Raw genomic sequence first — 14,816 nt, forward strand, 5'->3', positions numbered from 1 at the left:
TAAAGTAGTTGAAAACTGCTTATACCTTTTGATTTAAATTAAATTATTTTAAACATGTCAAAAACTAAAATTATAAATAAAAAATACACTTTAAAATTTATTTTCAATAATAAAATTAGGGAAATTGCAATTTTCGTCCAGTTTTTTAGGGGCGGTGGCGTTTCCAGTCCAGGTCTATTCTAAAATAGAATTGTAGAACAGTAATTAAAAAAAATTGGCAATTTTAGGACAAATTACCCTAAATCAGCCGGAATTGTGCACGTTTGGGCACGTGAGTGTATGAAAATTGGGGGAAGCATACGTGCCCGGTTAAATAGATCACGTGTAAAAAAAAAGAGGGAGGCAACATGACGTGGCAAGCTGACGTGGAAAAAAAGGCCACGTCAGCTTGCCAACGTGGAAAGTTCTGGAGGGAAAACAGAGGGCACGTCTTGCTTCCCTCAAATCCCTCTTGTCCGAAATCTCGGATTCCCCTCACTGGTCAGAAAACCCTCTTCTGCCTCCACTTCTGCTGGCCTTGCTCTCCACCCTCCGCCGAGTCGAGACCCTCTGCCAGCACTGCTCCGACGCTTCTTTCAGTCGCGGGAAGCTGTTGATGCAATCCGACCTTGATATGGCTGCCGGTTGGTTGTCGAAGCAGATTAACGATCTCGAGCTCTTACTTCGCTCCGGCGTTCTCCACCAGTCCACCGCCATTGTTCTCTCTCGCCCCAATCCGAGTTCCTCGAAAGAGGAACTAACGTTTTTCATCAAAGACCTCTTCACTAGGCTCCAGATCGGTGGGCTGGAGTTCAAGCGGAAGGGCTTGGAGTCGTTAATTCAGCTTCTATCGGATGACGATAAGTCTGCCGCTCTTGTCGCGAAAGAAGGGAATGTGGGCTGCTTGATTTCTCTGCTCGATCTAAATGCTCATGATTCCCTCAGAGAACTGGCGGTTCACGCAGTTTCCTTGCTCGTTTCCTCCGGCGATTTGCCGCGGAAAATTGTTTTTGAGGAGGGGGCTCTTGGCCCCTTGTTGAGAATTATCGACTACAGCTCAGCACCGATAAAGGAAAAGGCCTCCATAGCTGTGGAGTCCATCACTGCTGATCCCGATAAAGGAAAAGGCCTCCATAGCTGTGGAGTCCATCACTGCTGATCCCGATAAAGGAAAAGGCCTCCTTACTCTGTAAAAGAGGTGAGAAGACGACGGCACGTGAGAAAGACGTGCCCTCTGTTTTCCCTCCAAAACTTTCCACGTTGGCAAGCTGACGTGGCCTTTTTTCCACGTCAGCTTGCCACGTCATGTTGCCCCCCCTTTTTTTTTTACACGTAATCTATTTAACCGGCCACGTATGCTTCCCCCAATTTTCAGACGCTCACGTGACCCAAACATGCACAATTCCGGCTGATTTAGGGTAATTTGTCCTAAAATTGCCAATTTTTTTTAATTACTGTTCTACAATTCTATTTTGGAATAGATCTGGACTGAAAACGCCACCGCCTCTAAGAAACTGGACGAAAATTACAATTTGCCCATAAAATTATAAGCATTTATCTTAAGTCATTGCAAGCACCACTACACTTTAAAAAAAAAAAAAAAAAAAAAACCTTGATTTTGATTGATGCATTAATTTACATGATTAAGTAAATATTTCAATAAATTGATTGATACATCATATAATTACAAACTATGAAATAAATTATAACAAACTCACTTTAACAAATACCGATAGAATTCAAGCTTATGATTTCGAATTAGTTCATGTTACTTCAACCTTAAAAACTAGGGTTAATTACACTTCCTCTCCTTCTCCACTCCCAAATTTGGCGTAATTATATGTAGGCTTCTTGTAGTTTGAAAAATGACATCTAACACTCTGAGATTTGCTTTCATCTAACAAATAAGTCATTCCGTTAGTCAAAGTTCACCTAGTTTGTTGATATTAATAAAAAAATTAGAAAAATAATTTATATTTACCGTCATTTGACCTGCAATAAGTCAGTATTAAGTTAATTTAGGGTAAATATGAATTGTCATTCAATTGTTTTATTAATATCAGCAAATTCAGTAAAATCTAACTAATGGAGAAATTTATTTGTTAGATAGAAACAAATTTAAAAAGTATTAAATATAATTTGCTAGATCATAAAATAATTAACATGTAATTACACTAAATTTCACATAAAGATGATGAAATTATCTCTACCAACTATGCTAAGACATCATGTGCTCTTTCTTACCTTGACGAGCGTGCATACATATTGAAAGGAGGTCTGTGCAAGGCCCTGAGTCCATGTGACCTCTGCCTTACATAATTAGACTAGTTTATAGGCAAATTGTGGGTTGATTCCAAAGCCTCACGGTCTATAAAAACTTTATTTTTTTTATTGGATTCAGTAAAATCATTTTGAATTCCATGGAGTAATGAGTAATCTAATATATTATTTTATAAATTTATGTATGAAATATTAATTTGACACACTTTACATACATATATATTAACGTAAATTACAATTAATTTCCTTAAAGTTTGATATAATTACAAATATCTTTTCATTATTTAAAAATTACGAATATTCTTTAATGGTCGTCTAATAATTAGCCCAATACATTAATTTTTATTAAGTTTCCACCTATTTTTGTGATAAATTGAATAAATTCTTGATGAACTATAAATTATTATTTTACTTATTTTTTAAAATTCTTTATGTGCTTCTTGTTTTGAGTTATTGATATATTAAATCCATTTTGAATTTATATATATTGGATAATGTAATAAATTACGTATTATTAGAAAAGCTGATAAATTTAGAAATTAAAGCATTGTTTCCAATTTGACGTTCTACAATTATTAAAAAGAGTTGAACAAATCACAGTCTTGAAAATACAGTTGCATTTTTATATATTTAATTGAGACCAATCAAATTGAAGTTGTAGTTATTCACTGCAACAAAAAATACGGTTCCTTCAATATAATTACGTACGAGTGATGTGTACTTTTCTAAATATTCCCCTTAATTTGTTGGGATAATTGTACCACTTTTTCTCATGTTTGATATAACTATACGTAATTTTTTTATAATTTAAAAAATTATATTTAGTACTCTTGAGATTTTTTACTATCTAAATAAATAAATCGTTCCATTAATCAAAATTCAACACCAAATTTGTTGGTTTTAGCAAAAAAAACAATTAAACGAGAATATATATTTATTCTCTATTAACTTATTACCAACTTATTGCATGTCAAACAAATTTTTTCTAGCCAAACAACTCTTGTAAATTTTTACACGCTAATGCATGTGATGATGTATACTTTCACCCTTATAAGTAACTTTGATCAGAAAAGAGTTGTTTGACATGCAATAAAATAAGTCAATCAAGAATAATGAATTTTCATTCAACGATTTTACAAATTTCATGAATTTTACAAATGAAGGGATCTATTTATAATTAAAAAACAAACATAATGGGCGTTAATTGTAATTTCCAGACAATATAATTTACGTATTAAATTTTGGAAAAAAAAAAACACGATGCATTACGTTACATTGTAATGATTAGGAATTCGTACATGATCATAATGAATTTGGATAGCTAATTAGGTCAATCTTAGGAAGATTGGACTTAGAATATTCCTGTGATTAATTTTCCACATTCACATTGACAACTTCCGAAATTACAAAAACATGTCCTATGTGGTCAAATAAAATCAAACTAGGCTCGGTTTATAATTTTATCCCAAAGAAATTAGTAAGAGTCAGACACAAACGTTTCTCCAAGATATAGTTTTAATATTCGAAAATTTTTAGTTCAAATCAAATTTTAATTAGACTTACATAAGTCGCGTAATAAATATAATATATCTATTATCTAATTAATGTAAAATCCAAAAAAAAATTTAATCATGCAACTACTATGTTATATTTGATGTTTGATTAATTCAATTCAAACAGACAAAAATTTTCCTCTGACTTTCTTATATTTTAATCACGAATTGTGTAATAATTTTGAGCTTACGTTGACTGAGGTCAAGATGCAAAATCAGGTTCAAATACGGCATCTGGTGGAGTAATAATTAATAACAAGATATGATTAATTAAATTGAATTAAATTAATTACATAAGTAGGGACCAAAACACGTGAATAGCCACACCATCAAGGTAAGATTGATACAAGTTCGGCATGTAACTTTTTTCTATAAAATAACGAAAGGTAATTTATTCCAATGATGTTTTAGTTTTGTGGTTAGGATTTAGATTGAGATTTTACGAACAAGTTCGAGATCATGAGTTCGAGTCACTTCAAATGTATGAGTATTTATCTCACTTTATGTGAATTATTGTAATTTATTTGTCCTTAGTTATTTGCTGAATCGATGTGATTCGTCTACTAATTTTGGTTATGATGTATTAGTTGAATAGATGTATTACTGAAATAATAAAAAATAATTTATATTTTGTCTTTTATGCTTTCTGTCTAAATTGTTCTTTTTGATACTTTATCAACCAAAATACATGAAATTTACAGTTTGTTGTGTAAAATCACTTTCTTATAGTTAATTTCATTAAAAAAAATGATCACATACATGTCATTTGTTATTTTGAACGGAATAAAAACGTCAATTCTAAAATATTTTTTTTAGATGTATTCATTTTATAGCCTTTGGAGTGACGAATTTATCCAAAAATAATTTCTAAAAAATTAATGTTTCAACTCTTAAAAAAATAACATGTGATGCACATGTAATCGCTTTTCCACCGCAAAATGATTATGGACAGGTACAGGTGAAAATGTATAAAAAGCATCCCAGGTGAAATGTTATAAGTGTAAATTGTAAATTTGGTATACTTTGGATGGTAAAGTGTAATTTAATCACACAAATAATAAATTAAGTAGAAAAATACAAATAATTTGCTTGTAATATTAAAAATGTGCAAATTATTCATTATAAAAAAAAAATAACAATTTACGACTTTGTATTTTTAAAAATACAGCAATTTAATCTATGTAATTTTAAAATAAAATAATTTATTTCCTTAAATAGGGAGCTAAATTATTATTTTTTTTATAAAAAAATTTAATCATTTACAATATCACATACATATAAATTACATTAAACTTGATGAATTAATCTTTACTCAAAGCTATTTTTTTGTAGAAAAAGGGTAATGATTAGTGGGGCTCCTGAGGTGGGCATTGGCTTGGCATTCACCGCGTTCACATTCACATTCACATACACATTCACATTACGCGTCGGTCTTGAGAGCACATGTTGAATTAGACCTTTGTTCTGGCTCTGAATGATAATTAGGTCCCCCCGATAACCGTGTTTCAAAACATGTGTTCTTACAATTTTTATCTTTAAAACGTCAGCGCGTCTTTTGACGCAAAATATTTTATTGCAGGTAAGAAAACAGTAGGGATTTGGAAGGGCTGCCCAATTTGTACACTCGTTTCTTTTGCTTCCTGGTTCGTCGCTTTGTGTACGACAGCTCACTCCCTCACAATAAATACCCCTCGAACCCCCTTTCTTCTGCAACTTCCAGCCTTCTCTCTTTCTCTCTCTTCTTCTCTCTCTCTCTCAATCTTTGAGTGTGTGTGAGTGTGAGTGCGTGTAGGAGCAGGCATGGAGGATAATTCAAAGCAGCCACTTCTTGTACACGAGGAAGAAGACCAAGTCCCGGATCTTATCTCCGTGCCGAGGTACTCGTTCCAGAGGCTATCGAACTTGTCGTTCTTCTCGTCGTTCGTCGCCGACGAAGATGACATTGCTCCGATCGAGAGCTTTGGTGGGTTTATGTCAGCGTTCAAGGAGGAGTCGGGCAAGCTCTGGTACTTGGCGGGCCCAGCTATTTTCAGCTCCGTTGCCCAGTACGCACTCGGTGCCATGACTCAGACCTTCGCGGGACATGTCGGGACCCTTGACCTTGCCGCCTTCTCCATCGAGAACTCTGTCATCGCCGGTTTATCTCTCGGCGTTATGGTACGTATATGTAACCTTTTCCCTCTACTGTGTTGCTCTTGTTTTAACAGGTTTTGGGTGATTACGTCCTTCGGACATTTAATTCTTGAGATAATCATAATTAGATCAATGTTTTGTAATACCTGGAAACTTGAAGCATATGTGGTAATGATGTACCCTCCTTTTGGTTCAAGAGGGATATTCGTTTAAAGCGTGAATCGGTTCCACAAACATGTGCATACTTTTTGTGTGAGTTGAAAGAAAAAACCCTTTTTCGATTCAAGTTTTTATTCAACTTCTGCAAGTCTATTTAATATAATATATATATTCTGTGTACAAAATAATTGGATTAAAAATGGAAAATTCAGTGGGTCGTTTGTATACGTGTTACCTTTCTAGTATATTCTGTTTGCTTTCTTGAACTGGGTTTGAATTGGATGAGTATGTGGAGCAGCTGGGAATGGGAAGCGCGGTAGAAACCCTCTGCGGACAGGCCTTCGGGGCCGGGCAGCTGGACATGCTGGGCGTCTATTTGCAGAGATCATGGATCATCCTCCTCGCCACCGCATTCGTCATGATGTTTCTCTACATCTTCGCATTACCATTCTTGCTAGTAATCGGGCAGACGCCAAGCATCTCGCGGACCGCCGGAAAGTTTGCCATCTGGATGATTCCTCAGCTCTTTGCCTACGCCTTGAATTTCCCGACGGCCAAGTTCTTGCAGGCCCAGAGTAAAATCTTGGCCATGGCCGTGATCTCCGCGGTGGCGTTGGTGTTGCACATACTCTTCAGCTGGTTGCTGATGCTGAAACTCGGGTGGGGGATGGCCGCCGGCGCGGCGGTGCTGGACGCTTCTTGGTGGTTCATCGTCATAGCCCAAGTGATTTACATATTCAGCGGGACATGTGGTAAAGCGTGGCCTGGATTTACCTTGAGGTCATTTCAAAACATCTGGGGTTTTGTGAGACTGTCTCTTGCATCAGCCGTTATGTTGTGGTAAGTAGATTGTCGCATGATGTTCTTGTCAATTCTTAAATTCTTACTAATCCAGGGAACATAATAATTAACAAAACCATTTTCGTGTGAAATTCTTACATTTTGCGACTATACTTTTGAGGATTCTCTTTAACTCATGCACCCTTTTAATCTTGAATTCCGTGTTTCATATAAACTTGTCTATTCTTCAAGTATTTTTTACATGGATCGAGTACCAAAATATCACTACTTGCTGCTTATTATATAACTTTTGTAGTTAGATTTATAATATACTGATATGATATGATATATAATATTAATAATTTTATTGTCCACTCGTATAAAAAAAATCAATCACCGATTATTATCTTTTTATACCGTTTTCATATAAAGATATATTCATTAAAGATATAACTCAAATTATTTGTAAGCATAAAATAAAAGATTAATTTGATATTTAGGAATGTTTGTGGTTTCTATTGCCATAGGAACCGAGAGATGGTTGTTTAGTGTCACCCCCCAATTATTTATCATTGAAAAGGACAGTTTTGTTTCTACAGGGACGAGGGTGTAATTAATTAAACTCTACTTCTTATGTTTACAGCTTGGAAACCTGGTACTTCATGGCATTGGTCCTCTTTGCTGGATATCTCAAGAACGCAGAAGTTGCTGTAGCTGCTTTGTCTGTATGGTAAGTAGTGGTGGGGCCATCTTTACATCTATTCATTAATGGCCGTTGATTTGGCAGTAGAATTTTTTAATCTTATGAGCCTGAACTAATAGGAAATTCTAGTACATACCATCGGTCGAATTTGAACCAATCATATAGCAAGCGTAATACACTTATTGTATGATTGATGTATAATTTAAAAAAAGTAACCAATCATATAATAAATATGATGTACTTGTTTTGTAATTAATTTGATTTGACCAAATATGATGGAACAACAATTTTGTGTGAATTACTTGACATGGTCCAAATTAAAGATGTTGGACCACTTCACATCTAACCTAGACTGCGACAAGAAAAATACAGTTGGGTGCTTTTGTTTTATTGTCACACTTATTGAGTGGAATTTAATTATTTTATTGTCGTCTCGAATAGGATTAGTTTTATCTGTATTTTGAAATAAGTAATAATTTTAACTTTTCAATCTGATCATTGTGAACCAACTGTGTGTTTTTTATATACTGATCCGTGCAAGAATCTCACGAAACATCTATGAACTTTTGCAGCACGAACATACTAGGATTGACAAACACTATTGCAGTCGGATTCAACGCAGCAATAAGGTAATGCCGTTTTTCATACACATGAATTAATATTATGATTACATACGAATATTTTTTTTTGATATAATTAGTTACGTAATAAGATATATTAATTTCTCAAGACAATTTTCTTCTTTATTTACGATCGTGCAGTGTAAGAGTGTCGAACGAATTGGGAGCATCTCATCCAAGAACTGCTAAATTCTCAGTGGTGGTGATGGTGATATCGGTGTTCTTGATTGCCCTCATGAGTTCTGTCATCCTCCTCGTCTTTCAAGATGAATACCCTTCTTTATTCTCCGACAGCCCTGATGTCAAAGAAGTCGTATATGAACTCACACCTCTCCTCGCCTTCTCCATTGTTGTTAACAGCATTCAGCCGGCCCTGTCAGGTTAATTTTACTCCTCATTCATCATCTCAACATCGTACCTCAGTCTTGACTTACAAACGGGCAAGAAATTAACGTTTTTGCTTAATGCAGGAGTGGCGATCGGAGCCGGATGGCAAGGTTTGATTGCCAAAGTCAACATCCTGTCCTACTATGCATTCGGTGTTCCCCTCGGTCTCGTGATGGGCTATAAACTCGACATGGGAGTCAAAGTAAGCACACATTCTATGTGTATAAATAATTTGAGATTAAATAATTCTATGTTGAAACTATAATTTATTTTATTTTTACAAATATTAATTGCTACTATTGGATCTTACTTCCAGGGCATATGGTACGGAATGGTAGCAGGAACAGTTGTACAAACATTGGTCCTCTTTTGGATTGTTTACAGAACTGACTGGAACAAAGAGGTATTTTTGTTTAAAAAAAGAAAATCACCCCCCAATTTGACATTTTTTTTTAAAAATTAATTCCTTTACTTATTTAAAAATCCGAGTTTAAATTTTATTGCAGGCGTCGATTGCTGCTAGAAGGATCAAATACTGGAGAGGGGAGACAGAAGCTGCTAAAGCGAAGGACGTCGAGAAAGTTGCAAATCAAACAGAAGAAGTTCAATGAAATTTACGGGGCTGCAACTTTCGACGAAATTTTTTATTTTTTCCTTTTTTTGGTAATTAAAAAGATAGTGAAGAGGGGGTGTGATGGATGATGCATTGGATGTTAGTTCTTGGCGCTGTATGTTGTGAATGAGTGATCGATGGGGATGGATGTGCCTCATCATAGTGATGAGTTTGTACATGTTATGGGTTATAAACCATTTGCTCACATTTCAATTTTCGTGTTCTTACCTTTGCTAAATAGTGTAATAAATTAAGTCAACTTACCTTTGTATTTCGTCCAGCATCGACTAAAATTTATTACTTGTTAAACGATTATTTCATTTAAAATTTTAAAATTGTCAGTAAAATATATCAAATATCTCTTTTCTAACAGAACAAATTTTTAAATATGATGATCGTTTAATAAAATATTAACTGATAATTTAAAATTATCATTAAATTTTATATATTAAGTGATGATAATATTTATATATTTATCACTATACAGTAAATAACAAGAATTATATATAAATTTATTATTGTAAATAATTGACGACAGCACAATTTGATGACATTAATTATTCGTTGTCGCTAGTCCGTCACTATAAACGGGTCACTAGTTGTCTTTAAACAAATTTATTAATAATTTATTATTGCGATAAAATAAAAATTGTTATCACGAAATATATATAGTAAAAATAACAATAATAAAATTGTCACTTAAACTTTTCTTTTTCTTTATCGGTAATTCGCTCTTGTTTTGTTATGAAAAACAGGAAATATGGAACAACACAATTATAGGCCACATTATTATGACAGGAAGCTGATCATCCGTTGGGTGTGGGGCAAAATGGTTCACCAGCTTCGGCTGTCTTACAGATACGCAGCAGCACAATCAAGATTTTCTCTTAATTGCTTCATTCCGATGTATGGCCCATCGCAAACTGAAAGCAACCACATCGAGGGTTGGATTTAAGGTCGCTATAGATATTCTTAATGTTTGAAGGTGTGGTCGGAATCATATTGCTAATATCATTTATTTCTCATCCTTTCATATCCCTTTCACAGATAAGCCAAATGTCTGTCGGCTTAGTTGTAATGACGGATAGAGAATTAATAATATATTTAGATAGAAATATTTAGTAATTTTTTATATTAGTTAGAATGATGTACGTAGTCATTAGAATTTCTTAAATTTTTAACTTTGCCTAGTCGAGTTCTGTTCTGTTATTAGATTATGTCTCTTTTATTGTACGTTTGTAAATATTTGGCCTAAATTCATTACTCGATACTTTCTCATTAATCAAAGAATATTTCTCTAGAAATCCTATATTTTAGCATAATTTATTAGTTTAGTTATGTCAAGTTTTAAGACAAGGCTGCAGAACAAACTAATATGTGTTTTATCATATCGTGGATAGTTTATAAGTAGGAAGGTAAGCGAGCTATCATTACCAAGACATCACTGTAATGAATGAGCATCACAAGAGAACGTGAGGGGAAAAGGGATCGGATGTGTATAACCCAAATACAGAAGTTAGCATGTCGCTTGTTTCCCTCCAACCCTAGAGATTTTATTATTCCATGGGACATTCATGACCAAATTATTTTGTCTGAAATCCATAAATATTTATTTTTTTTAATTAATGTAATAAAATTCTATTGTTATGTCTTATAATGTATGGAATATTAATTGAGAAAATAAAGTTCTGCAACCAACAACTTTTCTTCTTTCATTTATATACTTTTACGTATTTTGCTTATTTATAAATAAATAAAATTAAAAAAAATCTTATAAATACTGTATTTAAAAAAATTACACTCGGATATAGAATTGATGTATATCTAATTAACTACCCTAAACTAACTCCTCGAAACGAAAGGCCGGGGAGTTAAAGTTATGCGTCTAAAAAAATTCAAGGGGATGAAATTATAAATAAAATAAAAAAATAAAAATGCGACAGAGACAAAAATTGAATATAAATTTTTTCAAGGAGAATCAAAATTGGTCTTCCAATTTCTTGATAGAACTCAAATCTATGATCTAAAAATAGACGTCAGGAGATTGAAGGCAAACCATTTGCTCAGAAAAAATAATAAATCCAAATCTTTCTAATATTTAAATTTTGAATAGTTAGACTTATTACCAATGCATGCAAGTATGAAATTGATTTATACTAAATTGAGGTGTGTACGAATTATAAAATTCACGTTCATAAAGACTCTTCAATTGATTTTAGCCGTCGAATACAAAAATTTACAGAATACGATTTTTGTGGTTCTCAACGGATAGTATCTTAATTCAACTTAATCGTCAGAATTGAGGTTTATAAATAAGTTTGAGGTCATTAATTCAAATTTTATTGAACATGTGTAGGTATTTATCTCACCGTATGTGAATTGTTACCTCACTTCATTTGATTTTATTATAATTTATTTCATGATGATGCATTATTTAATTACTTAATTTATTATAATATTAATGTAAATCATATAATGATCGCTTCTATTTAAAAAAAAAAACTACTGTCCGTCATTGACCACAATTATATTAATTAGCCTGACTGAAGTTGGTTTTCTTCAGGCAATGGTGCCTGACAAGTTAAAAGATTAGGTTATGACTTTTTTATTTGTATTTATTTATTTTTAATAAATGAAGAAGAAACTACCACTTGAATAATAAATTACTTGAAATAATTAGTCAAAAGCACTTAAAAAATTCACTATTTGCAACAACATTTCGAGAAGACTTTTATAACTAAAGTTGCGATCGGTGTGACGATAGCCAGAGGACATCGTAACAGTACCGTGGGCAAAAAATAAAACAAATGAGGCAGTTTAAAAATAATGCATGAGGAGGTACATTTTCACTACTAAAAAAAATTTAGTAAAAATATTATTTGATATGCACTAAGTTAGTATTTTGCCAATCACGGATAAATAAGTTCATTCAATTTTATCACATATATCCGTAAATTTCTTGAATTTTGATTGACGAATGGATCTGTTTTATTAAACTGAAACAAACACTACGAGTACTAAATGTAACTTTTCGAATAACGAAGATTTATGTATGATTATGCTAAATCTCGACAAAAAGTGGTATTATTATCCCTAAAATTTATGCAACATTGGTATGTGTATTCAAAATTGTTGTGGTTGTCAATGAATACTCATTGGTCATTGTCCATAAATATATTAGGATAATTACACTCTTCTCCTCCTGAGGTTTGATATAATTATACCTAGATTCTATATGGTTTGAGAAATTACATCTAGCACCTCTGATGTTTGTTTTCGTCTAACAAAGTAGTTCCTCCGTCAGTCAAAATTAACTAAATTTGCTGATATTAGCAGAAAAATTGAATGAAAATTGATATATACCCTTGATTGATTTATTACTGACTTATTATAGGTCAAATAATTTTTTTCGGACTACACTACTTTTATCACGACGAAGATATACCTCTACATATGCATTTATGTGTGAAGACGTATGAGGGTAGTTTGATCATAACAAAATTTATGTGACCTGCAATAAGTCAGTAATAAATCAATTAGGGGTAAATATAGATTTTTTTTTTAATTTTTTTGTTAATATCAGCAAATTTGGTGAATTTTAACTAACTGAGAGATTGATTTGTTAGACGGAAGTAAATCTCAAAAGTGTTTGATGTAAGTTTTTAAACCACAGGAGGTGTACGTATAATTACACCAAACATGAGATATTGTAATTATCCCAATATATTATGACATTGATTGCCGCCGATTTATTTTACAAATCTGTACTCCTTTTGTCTTGATATAACATCAAAAGTCTTTACACTTTTGACAATTTGATCCTATAAGAAAGGACGTTTTGGACTGTAAACTTTTTTACATAATTAATCAAAATATTTGAGAATTTCATTATTGCATGCACTAAAAAAAATGATTTAAGGTCAAAGGAGTCAGCCATTTGTTTCTAGATGTATGCAGTTGAGGTGTAATTAATTAAATTAATAAATAAATAATTTCACTACAAGAAATAAGATGTTATTGTCAATTACCTAGTTAAACAAAAATATTGTGGTGAATATTAATTATTCATGACTAAGCAACAAATATTACTTACTCGTTGTTTTTACAAATAAGGTTAAAATTTTAGCCGTAATTAAAAACTATGACACATATTTTGACCACAATAAATGATGATTAATTAATCCTTGTCAAAACTCAAGTTTTTTTAATTGATTTTGTTTGACAGTGATAGATAATATTTATTTAATTTGATTTTTAAACGCGATTATTTATAATGTAATAATTTATTTTTTTTATAGTATTTATAATTAATAGACATTAGTTCTAATCCAGGTCACTTACGTAGATCGAGTCGTGTGCTGCATATGCCGAAGGTCGGGTCGCGATCGATCCTAAACCACTTGGAATGTGGATTCGGAGAACAAAGAAGTTCGTTAGACTTGTTGGAAAGCCCCATCAACTAAGGCCCTCCGATGCTTAAGTTAGTATAAGGTGAGGTCAAAAGCAATCTAAAAGGTTTATTGTAGTCGAATAAGCAATAAATACAACGTACCATAAATGCTTTCAAACAGTGGTACTTATAGGTTCAGATGTCTCTACACAGTAGCTCACGTGTCAATATCTCATAAAATGCCTACTGAAAGATCAAAAAGTTGATAATTAGGGTCTAAGTTCCAGATCGAATCCAATGACTCGACCTGACAAAAATTACAAGGATCCTGTATTATTTTTATTATTTTTCTTCCTTGAGAGGATATTTTCGTCCTATTACCTTATGGGGTAGTTAGCACCCCTATCAAGTTCCATGCATGTGCATTAAAATGACAAATCACATAGTCATTGTCGAGGTGAATAAATCTCCTTCAATTAGAGGGATCCCAATTTGTTCTTTTGTGTACGCTGGTTCATAACCAAGTTAATATTCTTTCTCAAGTTGTCAAGTATCAATTATTTACCTTCTTTACTTGAAATATAGGTTACGGGTTTGAGTTTCAAATTCAATTGGGAAACCAACTTTAATCTTTTTCTTTTAAAAAAAAAGGTTAAATTATAATTATCTTTTTTAAAATTTGATATAATTATCATACATCCTCGTCGTATAAATTATAAATACCTGTATGATTATTTGTCTAACAACGAGTTCATTTCATTGTCGCTAACCATCTGTTAAGTTTTTCATTCAATTTTTTAGGTGAATTGACCAAAGTACTTTTTAGAATTTTTATTTTTTTTATGGATCAATATGACTTATGAATTATTTACTCTTCCTCAATTTTCTTTTTTTTTTTATATTTTTTCAAATATTTTAAAAAAATCAGCAAGGGAAAAATAGTAATTTTCACTTCACTGTTTACGGGTTACATAAGTATTTTTTATGTAAGAGAGTTATTTGTAATTTTTCAAAGAACGAAAAGTATTTGTAGTTATACCAAATATCAAGATGAAATAGCTAGTTATTAAAAAAAATACAATTTATTATTGTCTTACTCTTTTGTGAGACTGAATATCACACTGAAGAACAATTAATTCTAAAATAAATTCAAAACTAATATTATTTTTATATCACATTTATATATATACTATTTAAAATATCTTTTATTAAAAACCAT

At 32.4% G+C, this 14,816-nt stretch overlaps 2 protein-coding genes across 2 annotated transcripts; both read left to right on the plus strand.

The window, feature by feature from the left end:
- Positions 1–347: 347 nt before the first annotated feature.
- On the plus strand, positions 348–1,138 carry LOC105168662 (uncharacterized). Its single transcript, XM_011088795.1, has 2 exons — positions 348–396; positions 486–1,138. Exons 1-2 carry the CDS (start codon positions 348–350, stop codon positions 1,136–1,138), a joined length of 702 nt encoding a protein of 233 aa, XP_011087097.1.
- Positions 1,139–5,503: 4,365 nt separating this feature from the next.
- Positions 5,504–9,420, plus strand: LOC105168296 (protein DETOXIFICATION 30). Its single transcript, XM_011088319.3, has 8 exons — positions 5,504–5,969; positions 6,403–6,944; positions 7,528–7,614; positions 8,160–8,216; positions 8,349–8,587; positions 8,678–8,796; positions 8,911–8,997; positions 9,101–9,420. The coding sequence occupies exons 1-8, from the start codon at positions 5,613–5,615 to the stop codon at positions 9,203–9,205; spliced, it is 1,593 nt and encodes a 530-aa protein (XP_011086621.1). The 5' UTR covers positions 5,504–5,612; the 3' UTR covers positions 9,206–9,420.
- Positions 9,421–14,816: the final 5,396 nt, after the last annotated feature.

The sequence above is a fragment of the Sesamum indicum genome, linkage group LG8 (genome assembly GCF_026168435.1).
Source record: "Sesamum indicum cultivar Baizhima isolate 11 linkage group LG8, ASM2616843v1, whole genome shotgun sequence".
NCBI lineage: Eukaryota > Viridiplantae > Streptophyta > Magnoliopsida > Lamiales > Pedaliaceae > Sesamum > Sesamum indicum.